Source organism: Chiloscyllium plagiosum, unplaced genomic scaffold (assembly GCF_037043375.1).
Source record: "Chiloscyllium plagiosum isolate Xiang-an unplaced genomic scaffold, Cpla_swu_hap1 HiC_scaffold_44, whole genome shotgun sequence".
Taxonomy (NCBI): Eukaryota; Metazoa; Chordata; class Chondrichthyes; order Orectolobiformes; family Hemiscylliidae; genus Chiloscyllium; species Chiloscyllium plagiosum.
The window spans coordinates 4,665,539-4,690,578 of NW_028270182.1; the positions used below are offsets into that span (position 1 = coordinate 4,665,539).

Sequence of the window (25,040 nt, forward strand, 5' to 3'; positions counted from 1 at the left end):
TTATTTTTCTTCGTTTAATCTGAGTGCGAAATCAGCAAAACCAAAATAATAAGACATTAATCATGTATCCCTCCCAAAAGTGCCAGACAAAAAGACGAGAACTCCTGTCTCTTTCCCCCCCCCACACCCTCTTTGGTTTCTGACCGGGCCTGACCCAGGTCAATGCGAAGGAGAGTTCTCTTTCACTGTTCATTTTACAGGGTTCAATTGTTGATCAATTCTGATGTAGCCCACCTCCCTCTGTCCCATGAATACAAGGGGAGAGATTGCCTGAGATTTAGGTTTGGTTTAGATTTAAGCTCATTGTCACCTGTACTCAGTACATTGAAAAATGGACAATTTTACTTGTTACAGATCATATAACTTTTGGAGCAGGTTTATTTGATATTCGCGAGATACAGACTGGCTTTCAGGATTGCAAATCTGCCTAGCAACAGTCTCTGGAATTCTTCATTTGCCCTTTACCTGAGGAGTGAGAGTGTTGCTGAACAAAGAGACCTTGGAGTGCAGGTTCATAGTTCCTTGAAAGTGGAGTTGCAGGTAGATAGGATAGTGAAGAAGGTGTTTGATATGCTTTCCTTTATTGGTCAGAGTATTGAGTACAGGAGTTGGGAGGTTATGTTGTGGCTGTACAGGACATTGGTTAGGCCACTGTTGGAATGTTGCGTGCAATTCTGGTCTCCTTCCTATCGGAAAGATGTTGTAAAACTTGAAAGGGTTCAAAAAAGATTTACAAGGATGTTACCAGGGTTGGAGGATTTGAGCTTTCGGGAGAGGCTGGGGCTGTTTTCCCTGGAGCGTCAGAGGCTGAGGGGTTACCTTATAGAGGCTTATAAAATCATGAGGGGCATGGATAGGATAAATAGACAAAGACTTTTCCCTGGGCTGGGACAGTCCAGAACTATAGGGAATAGGTTTAAGGTGAGAGGGTAAAGATATAAAAGAGACCTAAAGGGCAACTTTTTCACACAGAGGGTGGTATGTGTATGGAATGAGCTGCCAGAGGATGTGGTGGAGGCTGGTACAATTACAACATTTAAAAGGCATCTGGATGGAGATATGAGTAGGAAGGGTTTGGAGGGATATGGGTCGGGTGCTGGCAGGTGGGACTAGATTGGGTTGGGATATCTGATCGGCATGGACGGGTTAGACCGAAGGGTCTGTTTCCGTGCTGTACATCTCTATGACTCTAAGACATCAGGAATTCCAGTGAGCGAAGGTGATCTCTCTCTTTGTCACCCGTGCTGAGTTTTTTTACAAGTCAGTACTCACCAGACTTAGAAAAGAAGAACTCCCTTCTCAAACAAAGACCTAGGTCCAACTGACCGGCTACTAATTTTGAGCATCGTCTCAGGCTTTGCACTGCGATTAGCCAAAAGAACTGTGAGACAATCACCTCATTCTGGTTTGAATTTTTGATTCATGGAAATTGTTCCTTTTTGCACATTTCCCACCACTGATACCTCTGCAGAGCTCTGACCTGATTGTGAATGTGTATGTGTGTGTGTGTTTGGATTGAACAGGGATGTCATTTAAATTTGCATAATTGTAGTTAGCAAGCTGTTTTGCCACTTGTTAAAGGATATATTTGTTTATCATGAATAAGTTACTTTGTTTATTCCTGGTGGGAGTCAGGTATTGTCCTTGATACTACGCAAGGTCAGGCAAATGAACCATTTCAGTGATTCAATTGTTGCTTATACATTTGTGATTCCCATCTTGATGGCCAGCAGACACTTCCTGTCAAGATTATGGAAGTTATAAAAGCCCATCCCAGTTCACTGTTCCCTAGATGCTCCTGTTCCCTAGATGCTGCCTGACCTGCTGCGCTTTTCCAGCAACACATTTCCAGTCCTTTAAAAAGACTGGGTGTCCCTCCCACAGCATTGCTGGCATTTTGGAAGGATTTACAGGTTGGTAAGCGAAGGTTTAGGAATTCAATGATGAAACCTTCCATAACCCAGCACATCCTGCAGTGAGGCTGGAGTGGGGAGTTGCCTTCCCGAATGGCCACAGCCCTCTCAAATCCAAAAAGTTGCAATTAGGGGGGCAGGCGGAAGGGGTCAGTGGACAGGAAACAGCAGGATGACAGAGAATGTCTTGAGGTGTTAGAAGAGGAAAGCCTGCTTCTGATCATCACTGGCAGCTGAGCTCACCATTTCCAAGGCACGAAAACTTGGAATAATGTTAGACAAACACAGTTTGACCTCTGGGAATGGCTCAGTAAGGGTGGCTCAGTGGTTAGCACTGCTGCCTCACGGCGGCAGGGACCTGGGTTCGATTCCAGCCTCAGACGACTGTCTGTGTGGAGTTTGCACATTCTCCCAGAGTCTGCATGGGTTTCCTCCCACAGTCCGAATATGTGCAGATTATGGTGGATTGGCCGTGCTAAATTGTCCCATAGTGCCCAGGGATGTGCAGATTATGGTGGATTGGCCGTGCTAAATTGTCCCATAGTGCCCAGGGATGTGCAGGTTAGGGTGGATTGGCCGTGCTAAATTGTCCCATAGTGCCCAGGGATGTGCAGGTTAGGGTGGATTGGCCGCGCTAAATTGTCCCACAGTGTCCAGGGATGTGCAGATTAGGGTGGGTTGGCCATGGGAAATTGTCCCATAGTGTCCAGGGATGTGCAGGTTAGGGTGGGTGAACCATGGGAAATGTGGGATCATAGGGATGGAGTAAAGAAGTGGCTCTGGGCGAGATGCTCTTTAGAGGGTGGGTGCTGGGCCAATGGGCCAAATGGCCTCTTTCCGCACTGTAGAGATTCTACGATTCATTTGCTGGAATTAGAGATAGCTCACTTGTCCTTCCTCACCCTGCCATTACAGAGTTATCTAAAGCTTCTACAGCCCCTGATAGAGGGTCAGCACTGACTCACATCAGGTCTGCCACTAGGAGGTCAGGGGCTTGCTCCCCGCAGATGTAATCAGCTCAGACAGCTTCACCACAAAATTCACGGCTCCTGCTAAAAGGATTACATTCAATATGAACGGGTATGAAGCCAATCAGGACCACAGGATCAGTACTGAGAGAGTGTTGCACTGTCAGAGGGTCAGTGCTGAGGGAGTGTGACACTGTCGGAGGGTCAGTGCTGAGGGAGTGTGACACTGTCGGAGGGTCAGTGCTGAGGGAGTGTGACACTGTCGGAGGGTCAGTGCTGAGGCAGTGTGACACTGTCGGAGGGTCAGTGCTGAGGCAGTGTGACACTGTCGGAGGGTCAGTGCTGAGGCAGTGTGACACTGTCGCAGGGTCAGTGCTGAGGCAGTGTGACACTGTCGGAGGGTCAGTGCTGAGGCAGTGTGACACTGTCGGAGGGTCAGTGCTGAGGCAGTGTGACACTGTCAGAGGGTCAGTGCTGAGGGAGTGTTGCACTGTCAGAGGGTCAGTGCTGAGGGAGTGTGATGCTGATGGAGGGTCAGTGCTGAGGGAGTGTGACACTGTCGGAGGATCAGTGCTGAGGGAGTGTGACACTGTCGGAGGGTCAGTACTGAGAGAGTGCTGCACTGTCAGAGGGTCAGTGCTGAGGCAGTGTGACACTGTCAGAGGGTCAGTGCTGAGGCAGTGTGACACTGTCAGAGGGTCAGTGCTGAGGGAGTGGGCACTGTCAGAGGGTCAGTGCTGAGGGAGTGCTGCACTGTCAGAGGGTCAGTGCTGAGGGAGTGGGCACGGTCAGAAAGTCAGCGCTGAGGGAGCACTGCACTGTCGGAGGGTCAGCACTGAGGGAGTGCCGCACTGTCGGAGGGTCAGCGCTGAGGGAGTGCCGCACTGTCGGAGGGTCAGCGCTGAGGGAGTGCTGCACTGTCGGAGGGTGAGTGCTGAGGGGGTGTGACACTGTCAGAGAGTCAGTGCTGAGGGAGCACCGCACTGTTGGAGGGTCAGTGCTTAGGGAGCGCCGCACTGTTGGAGTGTCAGTGCTAAGGGAGCGCCGCACTGTTGGAGTGTCAGTGCTAAGGGAGCGTCACATTGTCGAAGGTCAGTGCTGAGGTAGCACCGCACTTTCAAAGGATCAGTGCTTAGGGAGTGCTGCACTATTGGAGAGTCAGTGCTGAGGGAGTGTTGCACTGTCGTAGGGTCAGCGCTGAGGGAGTGCCGCACTGTTGGAGGGTCAGCGCTGGGAGAGCACGCACTATCGGAGGGTTAGTGCTGAGGGAGTGCTACACTGTCAGTGGGTCAGTGCTGAGGGAGTGGGCACTGTCGGTGGGTTAGTGCTGAGGAAGTGGGCACTGTCGGTGGGTTAGTGCTGAGGAAGTGGGCACTGTCGGAGGGTCAGTGCTGAGGGAGCACCGCACTGTCGGAGAGTCAGTGCTGAGGGAGCGCCGCACAGTTGGAGGGTCAGTGCTAAGGGAGTGGGAAGTGTCAAAGGGTCAGTGCTGAGGCAGTGGGCACTGTAGGGGATCAGGGCTGAGGGACTGTACACTGTTGGAGAGTCAGTGGTCATGGAGTGCCGCACTGTCGGAGGGTCAGTGCTGAGGGAGTGGGCACTGTCGGAGAGTCAGTGCTCAGGGAGCGCCGCACTGTCTGAGGATCAGTGCTGAGGGAGCGCCGCACTGTCTGAGGATCAGTGCTGAGGGAGCGCCGCACTGTCTGAGGATCAGTGCTGAGGGAGCGCCGCACTGTCTGAGGATCAGTGCTGAGGGAGCGCCGCACTGTCTGAGGATCAGTGTTTAGGGAGCGCCGCACGGTTGGAGGATCAGTGCTGAGGGAGCGCCGCACTGTTGGAGGGTCAGCGCTGGGAGAGCGGGCTCTATCGGAGGGTTAATGTTGAGGGATCGTCGCACTGACGGAGGAGGCACTGTCGGAGGGTCAGTGCTGAGGGAGCGGCGCACTGTCGGAGGGTCAGTGCTGAGGGAGCGGCGCACTGTCAGAGGGTCAGTGCTGAGGGAGCGGCGCACTGTCAGAGGGTCAGTGCTGAGGGAGCGGCGCACTGTCAGAGGGTCAGTGCTGAGGGAGCGGCGCACTGTCAGAGGGTCAGTGCTGAGGGAGCGGCGCACTGTCAGAGGGTCAGTGCTGAGGGAGCGGCGCACTGAGGGTCAGTGCTGAGGGAGCGGCGCACTGAGGGTCAGTGCTGAGGGAGCGGCGCACTGAGGGTCAGTGCTGAGGGAGCGGCGCACTGAGGGTCAGTGCTGAGGGAGCGGCGCACTGAGGGTCAGTGCTGAGGGAGCGGCGCACTGAGGGTCAGTGCTGAGGGAGCGGCGCACTGAGGGTCAGTGCTGAGGGAGCGGCGCACTGAGGGTCAGTGCTGAGGGAGCGGCGCACTGAGGGTCAGTGCTGAGGGAGCGGCGCACTGAGGGTCAGTGCTGAGGGAGCGGCGCACTGAGGGTCAGTGCTGAGGGAGCGGCGCACTGAGGGTCAGTGCTGAGGGAGCGGCGCACTGAGGGTCAGTGCTGAGGGAGCGGCGCACTGAGGGTCAGTGCTGAGGGAGCGGCGCACTGAGGGTCAGTGCTGAGGGAGCGGCGCACTGAGGGTCAGTGCTGAGGGAGCGGCGCACTGTCGGAGGGTCAGTGCTGAGGGAGCGGCGCACTGTCGGAGGGTCAGTGCTGAGGGAGCGGCGCACTGTCGGAGGGTCAGTGCTGAGGGAGCGGCGCACTGTCGGAGGGTCAGTGCTGAGGGAGCGGCGCACTGTCGGAGGGTCAGTGCTGAGGGAGCGGCGCACTGTCGGAGGGTCAGTGCTGAGGGAGCGCCGCACTGTCGGAGGGTCAGTGCTGAGGGAGCGCCGCACTGTCGGAGGGTCAGTGCTGAGGGAGCGCCGCACTGTCGGAGGGTCAGTGCTGAGGGAGCGCCGCACTGTCGGAGGGTCAGTGCTGAGGGAGCGCCGCACTGTCGGAGGGTCAGTGCTGAGGGAGCGCCGCACTGTCGGAGGGTCAGTGCTGAGGGAGCGCCGCACTGTCGGAGGGTCAGTGCTGAGGGAGCGCCGCACTGTCGGAGGGTCAGTGCTGAGGGAGCGCCGCACTGTCGGAGGGTCAGTGCTGAGAGAGCGCCGCACTGTCGGAGGGTCAGTGCTGAGGGAGCGCCGCACTGTCGGAGGGTCAGTGCTGAGGGAGCGGCGCACTGTCGGAGGGTCAGTGCTGAGGGAGCGGCGCACTGTCGGAGGGTCAGTGCTGAGGGAGCGGCGCACTGTCGGAGGGTCAGTGCTGAGGGAGCGGCGCACTGTCGGAGGGTCAGTGCTGAGGGAGCGGCGCACTGTCGGAGGGTCAGTGCTGAGGCTGCGGCGCACTGTCGGAGGGTCAGTGCTGAGGGAGCGGCGCACTGTCGGAGGGTCAGTGCTGAGGGAGCGGCGCACTGTCGGAGGGTCAGTGCTGAGGGAGCGGCGCACTGTCGGAGGGTCAGTGCTGAGGGAGCGGCGCACTGTCGGAGGGTCAGTGCTGAGGGAGCGGCGCACTGTCGGAGGGTCAGTGCTGAGGGAGCGGCGCACTGTCGGAGGGTCAGTGCTGAGGGAGCGCCGCACTGTCGGAGGGTCAGTGCTGAGGGAGCGCCGCACTGTCGGAGGGTCAGTGCTGAGGGAGCGCCGCACTGTCGGAGGGTCAGTGCTGAGGGAGCGCCGCACTGTCGGAGGGTCAGTGCTGAGGGAGCGCCGCACTGTCGGAGGGTCAGTGCTGAGGGAGCGCCGCACTGTCGGAGGGTCAGTGCTGAGAGAGCGCCGCACTGTCGGAGGGTCAGTGCTGAGGGAGCGCCGCACTGTCGGAGGGTCAGTGCTGAGGGAGCGGCGCACTGTCGGAGGGTCAGTGCTGAGGGAGCGGCGCACTGTTGGAGAGTCAGCGCTGAGGGACTGTCGCACTGTTGGAGGGTCAAGTGACTGTGAAAGATTCCGTGGCTGAGAGAACAAAGATGAACTGGAGCGAATTCTCTCCCGGTGACCTGGGACTAATAGTAAACCCTGAACTAACAATCACATTTCTGTCTGTTGCAGCTTGCTGCATGTGCCAATCCCCACGTTACATCAGTCCCCACATTTGAAATAAGTGCATCAGTGGTCTTGGGACCTGTGGGTTCAAGGAAGCTGGTCAGGAAATGCAAAACCTTTGCTGTGAAATACTCATGGACACCATGAGCAGCCACTTGGGTGAAGGTACAGAATCTGATTTGGCCATTTGACAGCACAGTGGCTCAGTGGTTAGCACTGCTGCCCACTGCGCCAGGGACCCGGCTTCGATTCCAGCCTCGGGCGACTGTCTGTGTGGAGTTTGCACGTTCTCCCTGAGTCTGCGTGGGTTTTCTCTGGGTACTCCAGTTTCCTCCAACACTCCAAAGATGTGCAGGTTAGGGTGGGAGTGGCCTTGCTAAGTTGTTGCAGGGTGTTCAGGGATGTGTCAGTTAGGTACATTAGTTAGGGGTAAACATAGGATAACAGCGTAGCTGAATGGTTCTGGGTGGGTTACTCTCCGGAGGGTCACTCTCCGGAGGGTCGGTGTGAACTTGTTGGGATAAAGGGCCTGTTTCCACACTGTAAGGATTCTATGATCTCACAGTGAGAGAAAGCAACTGCTGGAGAGAGAAAGGGGAAGCCTCCAGTGTCCTGGACCATACACACAGCTCGCTCACTCTCTCTCCCTGGGTGGTAATGCCCTGCCAGATCTGTTCCATCTCGGATTGTTCCGAGCAGTTTAAATGACTCCCTCCCAAAGGCACGCTGCGATCTGTATCTTGGGCGGGTGCTAATTTGCAGACACCCAAAGTCTATGCCTCAGTTTCTTCTCTTTTGTTCTCCTCGGAGATTCCTGTTTGCTGCCAATGTCCCGAGTGATTTATAATCGGCCTCCTGCCCAGATGCCTCCTGAGTGTACACTTAATTGCAGGAAGAGAGAGCTTTTAAACAAGGAGGGGTGCTGCCCTTCAGAACAACACGTTTTCAAAGCTCCCGGGGACGTGTGTGTGTGTTGGTGCTCAGTGCCTTGATCTGGTTCCCAGCACGAAACAGGATAAATATAGCCAAGTGTTGACAGTTTGTCAATTGTCTGGGCTCCGCTCTCTTGACAATTTGAGTAACCATCCTGCAGGCCCACCTTAATTTGCGCCTAATTGGGTCTCATTTCAGTGGGCAAGGTCAGCGATTAGAAGCGACAGATAAGGCCAGAGAGTGGCCTGGTGCAGGAAGATCTGTCCTTGTTCTCATCACAGTGAACATCACGTCTCCAAACTGCAGCCAGATATTAGGCTCACTTTGGGTGCCTCGGTCTATTTTTAGCTCCCCCACCCGCCCCGCGCCTTCTGTGGAGATAAATAAACAGCAGTGAACCTTCATCTCGGGCAGGTCAGGCCAATTATCTAATTGGGAGGACGGTCAGCTCTCCCAGGCCATCACAGGAGGGTGATGGTACGGGGATCTCCCGCAATCATACGGCCAGATCTGACAGCACGCTTACTACGTGCCGCCTCCCAAGACGTTCCCTGGCACGGCGAAGCGTTCTGGTCAAATCGCCACAGATCTGCCCGCTCGACTTGGCCACGCTATCACCAAGCAAGATGTGAAACTGACAGCCCTTGGCACCATTCGACTGTGTGGCATCAAAGCACCCTAGCAAGAACTGAAGTGAATGGGTATCAGGGGGCAAACTGGTTGGAGTCATACCTGGGATGTAGGAAGATGATCGTGGTGGGTTGGAGGATCAGTCATCTCAGCTCCAGGACATCTCTGCAGGAGCTCCTCAGGGTAGTGTCCGAGGCCCAACCCTCTTCAGCTGCTTCATCAATGACCTTCCCTCCACCATTAGATCCAAAGTGGGGATGTTCACCAATGATTGCACAATGTCCAGCACCATTACCGAATCCTCAGATACTGACGTGGTCCATGTTCAAATGCAGCACAATATCCAGGCTTGGGCTGACAAGTGGCAAGTCATATATGCACCAGGCAATACCCATCACCAATATTAGATCATCTAACCACTGCCCCACCACGCGCCCAGCTCACACCCGACATTCAATGGTATTATCATCACTGAATCCCCCACTGTCAACATATTCTCGGGGTTACCATTGACCAGAAACTGAACTGGACTCTCCACATGAACACAGTGACTGGTGCCCACACTCCTGTGAAATGCGTTTTCATGGAGAAGTGACAAGGTCCATTCTGAGCAGCTTGACTTTGCAGTCACACTGACATGAACACTGGAGGACCATCATCCCATGACATGTCTTTGTAGAGGTCTTTTTCCCTGGGGTCGGGGAGTCCAGAACTAGAGGGCATAGGGACAACTTTTTCAAGCAGAGGATGGTGCGTGTATGGAATGAGCTGCCAGAGGAAGTGGTGGAGGCAGGTACAATTACAAGAGTTAAGAGGCATCTAGATGGGTATATGAATAGGAAGGGTTTAGAGGGATACGGGCCAGGAGCAGGAAGGTGGGATTAGTTTGAGATTATGGTCAGCCTGGACCGGTTGGACCGAAGGGTTCGTTTCTGGGCCGTAAGACTCTGTGATAGGCTGATGGAGTGGCACGTAGAGAGGGAGAAAGGAGAGATAGCAGCACATTTTTAACTTATCACAGAATTAACTGACTAACAAATGGTGATCAGTGAGTCTAATTTATTGTACTGAAACCTTTTGTGCCTTATTAATGCCAGAAGCCAATGTACAAGTTAAGCAAATTTGGAATACTCGTGGCACAGTATTGGCTTGGGGAAGCATGGAGGTTGCAGGGAAAGGTTAAGGTAGATGGCTAGCCAAATCCATTAGGGCTCAGCATTACCAGTCACGTTCACATCACATAGTTGGTTCCTGAAACTGAAAATGGAACGGGAGCAACGGGAGGAGGAGGAGGTACAATGCCCCGAGATGTTCGGGGAGGGGGGCATAGAAAGCTGCTACCAGATCCCTGCCACGGTGCACGCTGTCAGAGATGAAGCAGTGGCTGCCCAGAACTGAAGGTGACAACAGACAGTAACAATACAAACACGCCTTGGTTACCAAATCAGTTTTATTTTCTTCAAAAAAAAAATCAAACATTGTTTGTTCAAATCTGCTTCCCCCACAGCCCCCACCCCCACTTCTGAATATCTGACACACTTATTTACATTCACTTTTGCAAAAATAGGTTTCAGTCTAAGTTTGGGCACTAACTCTGGACTCGACACCATTCAGGCCCTGGAAATCCTCAGCTGAATTCAAACTATCGAGACCGGTGAGGGCATGGGCGGGGAGCACTGAAACCAGGGCAATGTGCCGTGCTGGTGTGGCCCAGGTTCCCACTTGGGTAACACAACTGCGGCAGCTCTCGACAGACACACAACCACATGTGGACATCGTCTTTATCCGCAGAACGTGCCCTGTTAGGCTTACAACTGTGCACCACACACTGCCTCATGCTCCAGGAAGTGGTCCGAAACTCAATGCTACATTCAGTCATCAAGACAGCAATAAAAAGGCAGGCAGCTTGATAAGACAACCTTCCCCCCACCCCACGCAGACACACACACTCTCTCTCTCTCTCTCTCACGCCTAGGTAAAGCTGTGACAGTGCAGTCATATAGAAGCCACGGAGTATCTACACTGCTGGGAGTCTCCCCTTGTTCTGCACAGGCAAAAGGTTTAAATATTTACAAGATGTGCATCACTACAATTTCAATAGTTATTGTTTCGGATTACTTTCCAAAACATCGAGTCCTGAGTATAACATTCAAACTGATCTGCTTCATGCCTGTTTGTCGTTCCTGCCCCATTATCTGGCCATCCTTACAGCACAGCTACACATCGGACAGGGACAGTGGATCCCCTCTGACCTTTAAACTCCTCTTAGCGCACAGCTGAGATGGAGGTGCATTCAACAGAAGTGCTCCACTGGGCTGAACATTTAACAAAGGGATGTTATCGACAAGCTGGCCTGGTCAGGTGCTCACCGCCCATGATGACCGCATCGGGAGCTGGGGTTAACGTGTGGCAGGAGGGCTGTTTGACCAGAGCTGACCCTTTCCTGAACCCATCCGGGTGTTTCTAGCAGGGGGGTCAGTGCAGAGCCATTCTGAGCACTGGTCCTCAAACATAGCAAGGCACAGCCTCAGGAGTCAGCCACCCACCTCAATCCTAAACATCTGGCCGGGATGCAGGGGGGAACTCAGCCGCCAGTGCTCAGTTTTATGATTTAAAACCAAGGAGGGAATTGGTAACACTTTGCAATGCCTGAATGGCCAAGCAGAGAAATGGCTACATTTCCAAACACCCCTCTCCCCCAACACCTCCCCAGCTAAAAGAAACACCTAACTTCTGACTGGACAGTCTTGCACTTGGTTCCTGGAGACATTCCGGTGTCCTCAGGAAGGAGTCAAACACAAACGTTCCCCTCGGGTCACTGTCCTCGGGGAAACCACGGAGCGAGGAAACAAACAGTGCCATGGCCTAGGATCGCAGGAGGATCAAGCCCCGAATCTTCAGAGAAGACAGTGAGTGCTGGACCTTGCCGACAGTACCAGCACACCATTCCCCAAGGGTCCTCTTTAAAACAGGTATTTAAAAAGAAAAGACAAACTGAACAGTGAAGCGAAACGTCCACAAATACAGGAAATGGTTTATTTGAGTCCTGTCATCACATGGTGGTTGCTGCTGGGGTTTCAGATCTGCCAGGCTCCATGTTCACGTGGCCCTCCACCACAGTTCAGGAGAATACTCTCTCTCGCGCCCCAGCAAGCCACCTCAATCCCGTCCATCTCCAAACTGGGGTGCTAGGCACCAGCAGACCCACACAGTCTCTCCTCTCAAACATCGAGACAGCTTTACTTCTGGTTTGCGAGTTGCGGGCGGATCGGAGCTGCTGGGGAGTAAGGGTCATTTCTCCAACCTGTAACCCAGCGAGGGGGGATCTTCCAGACCCCACTCCGCCAGAGGTGGAAGACAGCAGAGACCGCCTGAGCTGGTTTGAGAGCCACCCTAAAGACACAGTCCCCTTTGGCCAGTACCTCACAATGTGAAGAGTTCCTCACATTATTTACTGATGGTTTCATTTCCCGCTGCCCCCCTCCCAGCCCTGATCCCCGATACCCAAGGTTTCTTACAATGAGCTTGCAGCTTCCTTCATGTGTGTTCCCATTCCTCGGTTTTGTTTATATATGCCTCATCCAGGCAAGTCACTGACAGAACCTTTAGCTTCAGGGAACTTTTTTCCGGCTTGAGTTTGACTTCTTCCCATCTCGGCATCTCTCGCAGAAAAAGACGTCAGGGACTTTAGACTTGCGGATTTTAGCACAGGACAGGTGGATCCAGGTGTTGCACTGGTTACACTCAATCATCGGCCTGCCCGCAAACGGCTTCTGGCAGTAACAGGTCACCAGGCTCCAAGAGTCATCATCTACAACACCGGCAGAACCAGAGGGGGGGAAGGGAGCGAGGGGGGCAGCGCAGGAACGAGGTGGGGGGGAGCAAGAGCAGTGAGAGTGAGGGGGAAGGGAGCGAGGGAGGCAACAGAGAGGGCGAGAGGAAATGGGGGAGGGAAAAGAGTGCAGGAACAAGGTGGGGGGGGAGCGAGGGCAGTGACAGAGTGAGGGGGGAGGGAACAAAGGAGGCGACAGAGAGGGCGAGAGAAAGTGGGGGGGGGGAGGAAGAGTGTGGGAACAAGGTGGGGGGGAGCGAGGGCAGTGACAGTGAGGGGGGAGGGAACAAAGGAGGCGACAGAGAGGGCAAGAGAAAGTGGGGGGGGGGGGGGGAAAGAGTGTGGGAACAAGGTGGGGGGGGAGCGAGGGCAGTGACAGAGTGAGGGGGGAGGGAACAAAGGAGGCGACAGAGAGGGCGAGAGAAAGTGGGGGGGGGGGAAGAGTGTGGGAACAAGGTGGAGGGGAGCGAGGGCAGTGACAGAGTGAGGGGGGAGGGAACAAAGGAGGCGACAGAGGGCGAGAGAAAGTGGGGGGGGAGCACGGGTACAAGGTGGGGAGGAGCAAGGGCAGTGACAGACAGGGGGAGGAACGGAGTGAGGGTGGAGAGTGTGGGGGGGGGGGGGGAGGAGGAGGAGCGAGACAGCGAGGGTGGTGAGGGAAAGAAAGCAAGGGTGAGGGGGGAGCGAGGGGAGGAGGGGGCGAGGGGAGGAAGAGAGTGAGATGGGGGGGGGGGGAACCAAGGGCGGCGAGAGAGAAAGGCAGGCAAGAAAAAGAGAAAGAGAACGAGAAGAATGACGGGGGAAGAGAGAGAGAGAGAGAGAGAGAACGAACGAGGAGAGGAGGGAAGAGAGAGAAAAGGGGGGGGGGGGGGGGGGGGGGGGGGGGAGAGAGGGAAGGAGGGAATGAATTTGAGTGACAGAGAGAGGAGGTAACAGTTAAATGAAGAACAATTCCTTTTCTACCCAAGTACCACCCCATCCCTCCCAACTCAAACACAAACTAGGGGATGTCGCTGTTCACCTCCACCTGAAATTTCCTATGACAGTAAACATTGCCTGCGTCCCAGCAGGGTGCAGCTGTGGCCTATAACACAAGATACACAGCATGAAAACAGGCCATTCTGCCCCAGCCTAGTCCACCTGAGCCTCCTATTACCTTTCCTCATCTAAACACACTGCCGGAACCCTCGATACCTTTCGATCTCAATCGCTTGTCTATTATCAATGCTGTTGTGGATGAGTCATGCAGAGGGTCTGGGGACAGAGGTGAGGTGAACCAGATGGATTCACACTACAATCAATTACAGTATTATGGTCACTGTTAATGCAGATAGCTCCATATTCCAGAACATAAGCAGTAAATTCAAGCTGGAACCAGCTCCCCTGTGCCTCTGGATTACCAGTGCAGCAGCATTAGCACACTGCCACTGCCTCCCCACTCTGACGAAAGAACAAAGCTGCATTTATTTAATGTCTCACACGGTAGGCATGTCCCAGAACACTCTCCAGCCAAAAGACCCATTTTTCAGACGAGGCCATCCATTTTGCAAACCAGCCCAGTTCCACTAGCAACAAGGAGAAGTGATGTGTTTTTAGCCGTGGAATAAATACCGTGCAGGAAAGCTTGCAAGTACAGCCGAGTCCATAGACATCCGGCCTCAAAGTTTCATCTCATCCAAATTCAATACCTCAGCACAGCATTCAATATCAGCCTACATTAACACCCATCCCTGTGTGGCACCTTCCAGTTCGGTACTGGGTCAAATGGACCCAACAAATTCAAACTGACAGTTGTGTTAAAGAGCTGGACACGTTATGAGCCTACATTAGAGTGGTGCTGGAAAAGCACAGCAGGTCAGGCAGCATCCGAAGAGCAGGAAAATCAACGTTTCGGGCAAAAGCCCTTCATCGGGAATGCTTCATTCCTGAAGAAGGGCTTTTGCCCAAAACGTTGATCTTCCTGCTCCTCGGATGCTGCCTGACCTGCTGTGCTTTTCCAGCACCACTCTAATGTAGACTCTGATTTCCAGCATCTGCAGTCCTCACTTTTGCCTGCACACATTCTGACCAAACTAACCTGATTCCACCATGATGTCTTCGTCCATGATGCGTGTCTCGCCTTCACTGGAGCTGCTGCCCCCGTCTCGGCTGTTTCCCACACTGAGCGAGTCTTTGATTTCCATTTGATAACTCTCACTATAAACACCCTCCGGATCTGGCCTCAGAGGCTCGGGGAGAAAGTTCCCTTTCACCAGCTCTTCGTCCGAGTCGGTCTCACTCAGCGAGGCCTTGACTTTCTTCTCCGCTCTCTCTTTCTTCAGCTTGCGTTTCTTCCTCCTCTTGATCCGGGAGAAGGTGGACTTCTCGCCATCCAGGGGCCTCAGCTGCTCCGCCTCAGAGGGCCAGTGCTTGCTCCTCTTCTCCTTCTTTTCCTCCGGGGCTGGGTACAAGGAATCCTTGAGCTTCAGCCTGTCCAGGAGCACCCCGTCCGGTCTCAGGGGATGGAACCCATTCCTCCTGGAGCTGCTCGCCTTCTTCACAAAATTCTGGATGGTGTCAAAGTCAACAGACTGGGTGGAGTCCCAGCTGTCACTGTCCAAAACACTCTCTGTCGGCACTGGGGAATTTGAACTTGATGGCGTCCAGTCGCACTCCTGTGAGAATTTGAGGGAGAGAGGAGTCACATTGAGTTTTTTCCCCCTCAGTATTGGCCCTGCACTTCAATGTTAATTAACCTCCGTTCCCTTAGAACCCAAAAGTCCCAACCTTCCCAGCCTCAAAGACTGAGCTGTATAGAACTCCATGTTTTCCACCCACACTCAGTCAGTGTTGCCTTCCTTTTTAGAATAGAGTCATTAGAGTGTGGAAGCAGGCTATTCGGGTGCGCTATATCCACACCGACCCTCCAAACAGCAAACTCCCCCCACCCTATCTTTGTAACCCTGTATTTGCCATGGCTAATCCACCTGAACACCACATCTTTGGATTGTGGGAGGAAACCCACATAGACACAGGAAGTTTGCACAGTATCCCGAGTGGAATCAAACCTGGGTCCCTGATGCTGAGAGGCAGAGGTGCTAACCACTGAGCCACCCCTTCTTTACCTGCACTCAGTCCCTTATTTTTTGTCTCTCTCTTCACACTGGGGCTGTATTCCCTAGAGCGTCGGAGGCTGAGGGGTGACCTTATATAGGTTTACAAAATTATGAGGGGCATGGATAGGGTAAATAGGCAAAGTCTTTTCCCTGGGGTTGGGGAGTCCAGAACTAGAGGGGCATAGGTTTAGGGTGAGAGGGGAAAGATATAAAAGAGACCTACGGGGCAACTTTTTCACGCAGACGGTGGTACATGTATGGAATGAGCTCCCACAGAAAGTGGTGGAGGCTGGTACAATTGCAACATTTAACAGGCGTCTGGATGGGTATATGCATAGGAAGGGTTTGGAGGGATATGGGCCGGGTGCTGGCAGGTGGGACTAGATTGGGTTGGGATATCTGGTCGGCATGGACGGGTTGGACTGAAGTGTCTGTTTCCATTCTGTACATCTCTATAACTCTATGTACCTTCTGACCTTACTCTGAAGCCTAGGACTCCTGCTGTGGCAGAGGTTTACCTGCACAGGCCATCTCCTACCACTAGATGGAGTTTGGGCACAATGGTGACTGCAGTATTTTCATCTGCACCTTAAAATTTATTTTAAAAACTATCACATTTATCACTTTGGGCATTTCAAACAGTGTTCCAGCTGAATGTACAGAAGGTGGCCATTCTCAGAAACAAAAAAAATCAGAGCAACAGCTGGCCATTCAGCCCTTCCAGCCTGCTCTGTCACTGAGCAGCGAACTCGCACTCTGTCCCCATTTTCTCCCCCATGCTCTTTGATCCCATTGCCTCTGGACGGCTCTCCTTATTGTCAGGTGCCACTCGAGAAATCACCATAAATCAGGGAATGGAAGGGAACAAGGAACTTGGAAGATGACAATCACCAGGGAAGCGGCACTGAGCGAGGTGCTGGAGTTGTGTGTTGGTACATCCCTGGACTCTGACAGCCTTTCAATCCAAGGTCTCAAAACAAGTGGTTAGCAATGATTTCAATTTTCCAGAATCCCGACATTAAAGGAAGATTCCACTGGAAAAGAGTGACTGTAACTCCTCTAATCAAAAAGGGAGGGACTCCAAAATCAGGCGGCTGCTTGCTGTAGCTATACAGAGCCACCCCTTGAGTACTGAGTGTAGTTCAGGTCTCCACATCTGAGGAAGGATATTCTTGCTATTGAGGGAGTCCAGTGAAGGCTCATCAGACTGATCCCTGGGATAGCAGGACTGACATATGAGAAACAACTGATCGACTGAGGATGTTGTGAAACTTGAAAGGGTTCAGAAAAGATTTACAAGGGTGTTGCCACGGTTGGAGGGTTTGAGCTATAGGGAAGAGGCTGAATAGGCTGGGGCTGTTTTCCCTGAAACGTTGGAGGCTGAGGGGTGACCTGATAGAGAGGTTTATAAAACCATGACAGGCATGGCATGTTAAAAACCACCCAACACCAGGTTATAGTCCAACAGGTTTATTTGGAGTCACTAGCTTTTGAAGTCTGCTTCTTCATCAGGTGGTTGTGGAGCAGAATCATAGGACACACAATTTACAGCAACAGGATTGCAGTATTATGGAATGTAATCTTAACCACATTTAACTTGAGTCTTTCACCTTTTAGAGTAATCATATTCGTTTTGGTTCCTTCATATGTAAACCCCAGAACTGTTTTAAAATTACATTCTCAAGATAGCTTTTAACAATAGGTGCCAGCTCAGCTCAGATAATGCATTGAAGGTGTGAGGTTAAAGTCTGTCTGTGTCCTAATGTTAGATCAGACTGATTCTATTTCTAAAGTGGGATTTACAGCATTTTACATGGATTTATGCAGTGTTTGAGCAAAATATAATGTAATTCTGCAAGTACAAATTCACCCCACAAACGCGTGCACGCGCAGGGGAGATAAGTGAGTATGTGTGGGGTGACAGCTTGTGGGGTGTACATATGTGCACATGAGAGAGAGAGCTTGTGTATGAGAGAGGGTCTGCGTGGGTGTATGGATCTGTAGGGGTTTGTGTGTGTGTGCGCGCGCCTGTGAGAGAGTTTGAGAGTGTATATTGCAGTGGGATCACCCAAGAATTAAGACCTTGGGTTCATGTTGCACTACAGGTGATCCCACTGCACTATACACACTCACACCTACAAACCCACATAGACCCTCTCTCATATGCTCACACATACACCCTCTCACAGACTTCTACCCCATCACACTTTCATACATATTATGTGTTCGTAATTTTTATTAATGACTTGGATGAGCATATTTTGTGGATTGAAGGATGGATCAGCAAGTTTGCAGACAACACAAAGGTTGGAAGTGTCGTTGACAGTACATAGGGCTGTTGTAGGCTGCAGCGGGACATTGACAGGATGCAGAGATGGGCTGAGAGGTGGCAGATGGAGTTCAACCTGAATAAATGAGAGGTGATGCATTTTGGAAGGTCGAATTTGAAAGCTGAGTACAGGATTAAGGAAAAGATTCTTGGTAGTGTGGAGGAACAGAGGGATCTTGGTGTGCAGGTACACAGATCCTTTAAAATGGCCACCCAAGTGAACAGGGTTGTTAAGAAAGAATGGTGTTCTGGCTTTCATTAACAGGGGGATTGAGTTTAAGAGTCGTGAGATCCTGTTGCAGCTCTATAAAACTTTGGTTAGACCGCACTTGGAATACTGCGTCCAGTTCAGGTCGCCCTATGATAGGGAAGATGTGGATGCTTTGGAGAGGGTTCAGAGGAGGTTTACCAGGATGCTGCCTGGACTGGAGGGCTTATCTTATGAAGAGAGGTTGACTGAGCTCGGACTTTTTTCATTGGAGAAAAGGAGGAGGAGAGGGGACCTAATTGAGGTATACAAGATAATGAGAGGTATAGTTAGAGTCGATAGCCAGAGACTATTTCCCAGGGCAGAAATGGCTAACACGAGGCGTCATAGTTTTAAGCTGGTTGGAGGAAAGTATAGAGGGGATGTCAGAGGCGGGTTCTTTGCACAGAGAGTTGTGAGAGCATGGAATGCGTTGCCACCAGCAGTTGTGGAAGCAAGGTCATTGGGGATTTTTAAGAGACTGCTGGACATGCATATGGTCACAGAAATTTGAGGGTGCATACATGAGGATCAATGGTCAGCACAACATCATGGGCTGAAGGGCCTGTTCTGTGCTGCACTGTTTTATGTTCTATACACACACTCCCTTGGTCTCCCCTGCGCATGCACGCATTTGTGGGGTGAATTTGTACTTGCAGAATTACATTATATTTTGCTCAAACACTGCATAAATCCATGTAAAATGCTGTAAATCCCACTTTAGAAATAGAATCAGTCTGATCTAACGTTAGGACACAGACAGACTTTAACCTCACACCTTCAATGCATTATCTGAGCTGAGCTGGCACCTATTGTTAAAAGCTATCTTGAGAATGTAATTTTAAAACAGTTCTGGGATTTACATATGAAGGAACCAAAACGAATATGATTATTCTAAAAGGTGAAAGATTCAAGCTAAATGTGGTTAAGATTACATTCCATAATACTGCAATCCTGTTGCTGTAAATTTTGTCATCTGATTCTGCTCCACAACCGCCTGAAGGAGCAGTGCTCTGAAAGCTCATGCTTCCAAATAAACCTGTTGAACTATAATCTGGTGTTGTGTGATTTTTAACTTGGTCCACCCCTGTCCACACTGACACCTCCAAATCCGTAAATAGACAAGATCTTTTCACCAGGGTCGGGGAGTCCAGAACTAGAGGGCATAGGTTTAGGGTGAGAGGGAAAAGATATAAAAGGGACCTAAGGGGCAACGTTTTCACACAGAGGGTGGTACATGTATGGAATGAGCTGCCACAAGAAATGCTGGTACAATTACAACATTTAAAAGGCATCTGGATGGGTATATGAATAGAAAGGGATATGAGCCAAGTGCTGGCAAATGGGAATAGATTAGTTTGGGATATCTGGTCGGCCTGGACTAATTGGACCAAAGGGTCAGTTTCCATGCTGTACGTCTCTATGACATCGCTTGTCCTCGCTGGAATTTGGAAGAATTGGGGAGGGGGATGAATCTAAAATCCTACTGAGACTGGATAGGCTACATGTGTCTTCACTCAGAGAGAGTTGTGAACCTGCGGAATTCTCTCAGTTCATTAGATACATTCGAGAGGGAACTGGACGTGATCCTTGTGGCTAAAGGGATCAAGGGGGATGGGGAGAAAGTGGGAGTGGGATACTGAGATTGCACGATCAGCCATGATCATAATGAATGGTGATGTAGGCTTGAAGGGCTGAATGACCTCCTCCTGTACTGATTTTCTATGTTTCTACAGGTAATTTACTTTACTTTACAGGTAATTTACTTTACCATCAGTAATAAGAGAAACTATTATGAAACAGGTTACAGCAGAGCACTTTGACATGTTCACGGAAATCGGGCAGAGTCAATGCGGTTTTGTGTGAAAGGAATCAGGTTGAACCAATTTATTGATATTCTTTGAGGAAGTAACAAGTAGATTATTCTATATTTGTAACCAAGCTGCTCAGGTGTGTTATTGCTACTTCTGGAGCAGATGGGACTAACTCAGAGGTAGGGACACTACAATGATATAGGCAAATCAGCCCACGGAGTCTCCTCTCTACCGTTCGATCATGACTGATATATTTCTCAATAATGGGCCTTTGCCCCATTATCCTTGATCATCTTACTAATCAAGAACTTATTTCTGTCTTAGTTATAGAGTCACACAGCACAGCAACAGACCCTTCGGTCCAACTCGGCCTTACCAACCAGACATGCTAAGTTAATCTAGTCCCATTTGCCAGCTCTTGGCCCATATCCCCCTAAACCCTTCATATTCATATACCCATCCAGATGCCTTTTAAATGTTGTAATTGTATCAGCATCCATCACGTCCACCAGAAACTCATTCCATAAATGCACCACCCTCTGCATGAAAAATTTGTCCCTTAGGTCCCTTTTATATTTTTCCCCTCTGACCTTAAACTTAAGCCTTCGAGTTTGGGTTCCTCACACTGGGAATTAAATACACTCAGGTTTCAGACACTCCCTCAGACCTATTACAGATGTACGTAATGTACTTGGATTTCCAGAAAGCCTAAGACAAGGTGCCAAATATATGTTTAGTGGAATATAAAAGCTCATAGCAAATGGGTTAGCATGTTGGCACAAGTGGAAGATCTGACGGGCTAACAGGACAGAATGGGCAAAAATAGGACAGTTTTCTGGTTGGAAAGTTGCAGGTGGTATGCCACAGGGGTGATGCTAGGGTGTCAACCTTTTATAATAAACGCCTGCTTAAACTGGTTGTCATGTTTCTAAAAATTGTAACTTTAAATGAGACACGATTTCCCATAGGAATCAATGTGAAAACCAGAATTAAGTCCCTCCAGACATTTCTGCTCTGAAAATAAGTGTAGAGATTGAAATTCCAAATTGTACATGCATGCTCCCTAGCCGATGATAATCTGTAGAATAACGTAAACCACTAAACGTAAAAGAAACTCTGCACAGTTAGCTAGCCAAGGACTTTTCTCAGCAGAAAACCATTTTAAGACATTAAACTGAAACGGTAAAAACCCGAAAGAAATGCGGATACTGGGAATCAGAAACGAAAACAGAAATGGCTGGAAAAGCTCAGCAGGTAAGGCAGCATCTGTGGAGAGAAATCAAGAAGCTAAAATGACACAAATTCCTAAATGCCTTCATTGATAAATAGTCACTAAAACAAAATAATTCAAAATACACTAAAGAAAAATTATTCCTTTAAAGCTTTAATTGATCGGGTATCATCTAGTGGCAGAAGTCAGTTGGTACAGGAAGAAATTCCTGTACTGACCAAACTTTGGCATTAGATGGATCCCAGGGTTTCAGTGCAAGCTCAGAGCAAGAGGCAGGGGAAAAGCCTGAAAGTAGGCCGGCTACAGAATAGGAAGCCTGGGGAACAACAGTAAACTGAAACTCAACGTCCAACACATATCTTGTTGCTATTTTATGAACGCCTTTAAAGTGAAACATTGTTAAGTGAGTCAACTTTAAATGGAGACTTGGTATAGAAACATCTTGGATGAAGGCACTAAAGGTATGGTTGCTAAGTTTCATGATGATACAGAAGTAAGACTCAGGAATGCTCCTGGATTTCCCTCCTGAGCTGAGCAGTAAGAAAATTTAGCAATTTTACTGTCCTGGAATGCTTGTGTAAGGGTCAGATTTCTGAGGCATTGGGACTGGTTCTGGGGAAGGTGGGACCTGCACAAGCCAAATGGTCTACCCCAGAACAGGAAAATAAAAAAAAAGGGGAAAACAGAGACTTGAAATATTAGCTTGCTTTCTCTCCCCGGATACTGCCTGACCTGCTGTGAATTCCAGCATCTGCTCCTACAAAGAACTGGGGATGCTGAAGATCTGAAACCAAAACACAAATTGCTGGAGAAACCCAGCATGGCTGACAGCATTTGCGCAGCGAAAGCAGAGTTAACAATTCAGATCCAGTGATCCTGCTTCAGAACTCATAATGCACTCACGAATTGAAAAGTCTGCTGATCGCACAGTTAAAAGCAGATTGGGTTAACAGTGGCTCACCTCTCTGCAGGGCGGAATGTAGCCAGTGTACGCCAGAACAAAGTTACAGAACTGATTGAAGTCCTCCACTGTACGCTTCCGTTTCTCAGCTGGCTGCAATGATACACGAGGGTTAGACAGGGACAGGCAGGGCAGGCACAAAAACTGGGAGTGTCAGTCGGGATAAACAACACTTCCGTCGTCACACTTGGCTCATATTCACAAATCAAATTGCATGGATTCGTGATTTTTTTTTGTTTAATTTTTTGTGGGCGTCAATGACAAAGCCAGCATTTGTTACCCATCTTGAAGTGAGTGACCATTTAACAGGGTAGTTGAGAGTTTAACCACGTCACAGACAGGCCTGGCCAGGTAAGGATGCCTTCCCTGAAGGATTTGAGTGTCCATTTCTATGACTCTGAGAGAACAAGGTGGTGATGATCAATGATTTATTAACGAATTGAGTCGACATGCTAGGATTTGGCATGGTATTAGCCTGGGTCTCTGGATTATTAATCTGGTAACATTACCACGGTGCTATTTCCCACCGGTTCTCAAAAGTAAAGAGCACGATCCCACTCTCCAGAGCTGGCAGAACACCTACTCTGGCCTGTTCAGGAAGAAGGATGAGGGGACTGGGGAAGGATGAGGGGACTGGGGAAGGATGAGGGGACTGGGGAAGGATGAGGGGACTGGGGAAGGATGAGGGGACTGGGGAAGGATGGGAGGACAAGGTTGAGTGAATTTTGTGCATCTCTGGGCACCCTCAAGTCTACCTGGCAGTAATCAGAAGTTGAACCAGAGTGACATGCCTCAAGCTACATGGGGTCAGGGTCTCGTTGTACAGTCAGCACTCACCTGAGAGTCTGCTCCGACAGTCTGCAATGGATCTGAAAGCCAAAGAAAACCAAGTTAGAGAACTGCAGATTCAGGGCTTTCCTGACAATGGCACTCACTCCCATAAAGCAATCCATTTAATCCAACATCCTTGTACTACTCTCGACCTCAGATGGCAGACTTCTTCTGCTGCACCACCACCGCGCCCCCTCCAACGTCCCCAGAAAACAGTCCATGCTCTTATCACCCACTCACACTTCAACCATCGATTCTAGGGAACGTTTATCTCATATCGGCCCAACTGTCACAGCAACCAGTGTCCCGCTCTCAACCCTCTCCCACTCTGTATTTCTCACTCTCCAACATGTTCCACTACGAAACACTGGCTTAATGGGTAGCGGATATGCCTGAGTCATAGTTATTCAGCACAGAAACAGACACTCAGTCCAAATTGGCCATGCCATTTGTCAGCACTTGGCCCATATCCCTCTAAACCCTTCCTATTCATATTCCCATCCAGATGCCTTCTCTATTTACCCTAACTATGCCCCTAATGATTTTATAAAGCATTATAAGGTCACCAGTCAGCATCTGATGATCCAGGGAAAATAGCTTAGGGTGGGCACAGAGTGAGTGCACACTGGGGGGGGAGAACAGAGGGAGCGCCGCACTGTGGGGTGCGGGGGCAGCGAGGGAGCGCCGGGGTGCGGGGGCAGCGAGGGAGCGCCGGGGTGCGGGGGCAGCGAGGGAGCGCCGGGGGCAGCGAGGGAGCGCCGGGGGCAGCGAGGGAGCGCCGCACTGCGGGGGCAGCGAGGGAGCGCCGCACTGCGGGGGCAGCGAGGGAGCGCCGCACTGCGGGGGCAGCGAGGGAGCGCCGCACTGCGGGGGCAGCGAGGGAGCGCCGCACTGCGGGGGCAGCGAGGGAGCGCCGCACTGCGGGGGCAGCGAGGGAGCGCCGCACTGCGGGGGCAGCGAGGGAGCGCCGCACTGCGGGGGCAGCGAGGGAGCGCCGCACTGCGGGGGCAGCGAGGGAGCGCCGCACTGCGGGGTGCGGGGGCAGCGAGGGAGCGCCGCAATGTCAGGAAGGCTCTCCTCTGCAGCCCCTCCCATACTTTCTCTCTCCCACTTCTCCAGGATCTCTCCCTGGGCTCTCTCCCCCACCCACCCCCAGGGGTTCTCTCCCTGCCCCCCGGGTTCTCCCCCCTCCCCCTCCCCTCCCCGCGGGGGCTCTCCACCCAGGGGCTCTCTCCCCGCCCTCCCTCTCCCCTCCCCCCCGGGGCTCTCTCCTCTCGCCCCCCCCAATGGGGCTCTCTCCCCACCCACTCTCCCCGGAGGCTCTCTCCCTTCCCTTCCCCTCCCCTCCCCCCGGGGGCTCTCACTTTCCGCTCCCCCTCGGGGGCTCTCTCCCCTCCCCCTCCCCGCGGGGACTCTCTCCTCCACCCTCCCCCCGGGGGCTCCCTTCTCTCCTCACCCCTCCCCTCCCCCCAGGGGCTCTCTCCCCTCCCCCCCGGGGACGCTCTCCTCTCCCCTCCCCTCCCCCCGGGGGCTCTCTCCCTCTCCCCACCCCTCCCCCCCGGGGGCTCTCTCCTCTCCCCTCCCCCCCCCCCCCGGGGGCTCTCTCCTCTCCCCCCGGGGGCTCTCTCCTCTCCCCTCCCCCCAGGGGCACTCTCCTCTCCTCACCCCACACCTGCCCCCCCGGGGGCTCTCTCCCCTCCCCCCCGGGGGCGCTCTCCTCTCCCCTCCCCTCCCCCCGGGGGCTCTCTCCTCTCCCCACACCTCTCCCCCGGGGGCTCTCTCCTCTCCCCTCCCCTCCCCTCGGGGGCTCTCTCCTCTCCCACCCCTCCCCCCCGGGGCTCTCTCCTCTCCCCTCCCCCCGGGGGCTCTCTCCTCTCCCCACCCCTCCCCCCCGGGGGCTCTCTCCTCTCCCCCCGGGGGCTCTCTCCTCTCCCCTCCCCTCCCCTCCCCCCGGGGGCTCTCTCCCCTCCCCTCCCCCCGGGGCTCTCTCCTCTCCCTCCCCTCCCCCCCGGGGGCTCTCTCCTCTCCCCTCCCCTCCCCCCGGGGGCTCTCTCTTCTCCCCACCCCTCCCCCCCGGGGGCTCTCTCTTCTCCCACCCCTCCCCCCCGGGGGCTCTCTCCTCTCCTCACCCCACACCTCCCCCCCGGGGGCTCTCTCCTCTCCCCCCGGGGGCTCTCTCCTCTCCTCTCCCCTCCCCCCGGGTGCTCTCTCTCCTCCACCCACCCCCCGGGGGCTC

At 52.4% G+C, this 25,040-nt stretch overlaps 2 protein-coding genes across 2 annotated transcripts in view; both read right to left on the bottom strand.

Moving 5' to 3' along the window:
* LOC148136865 (uncharacterized) lies at nucleotides 1-11,326 on the bottom strand. Its single transcript, XM_087982838.1, has 5 exons — nucleotides 11,203-11,326; nucleotides 6,133-6,378; nucleotides 5,459-6,098; nucleotides 4,714-4,860; nucleotides 1-19 (listed from the first exon to the last, which is right to left on the bottom strand). The coding sequence occupies exons 1-5, from the start codon at nucleotides 11,324-11,326 to the stop codon at nucleotides 1-3; spliced, it is 1,176 nt and encodes a 391-aa protein (XP_087838964.1).
* phf23b (PHD finger protein 23b) overlaps nucleotides 9,897-25,040 on the bottom strand; it is a 22,628-nt gene continuing 7,484 nt past the window's right edge. The window contains exons 2-5 of the mRNA XM_043683368.2: nucleotides 22,811-22,842; nucleotides 21,974-22,066; nucleotides 14,374-14,950; nucleotides 9,897-12,275 (exon numbers count right to left, since the gene is read on the bottom strand). Coding sequence (XP_043539303.1) covers nucleotides 12,076-12,275; nucleotides 14,374-14,950; nucleotides 21,974-22,066; nucleotides 22,811-22,842 — 902 coding nt within the window. The 3' untranslated portion in view covers nucleotides 9,897-12,075. The remainder of the gene's footprint in view (nucleotides 12,276-14,373; nucleotides 14,951-21,973; nucleotides 22,067-22,810; nucleotides 22,843-25,040) is intronic.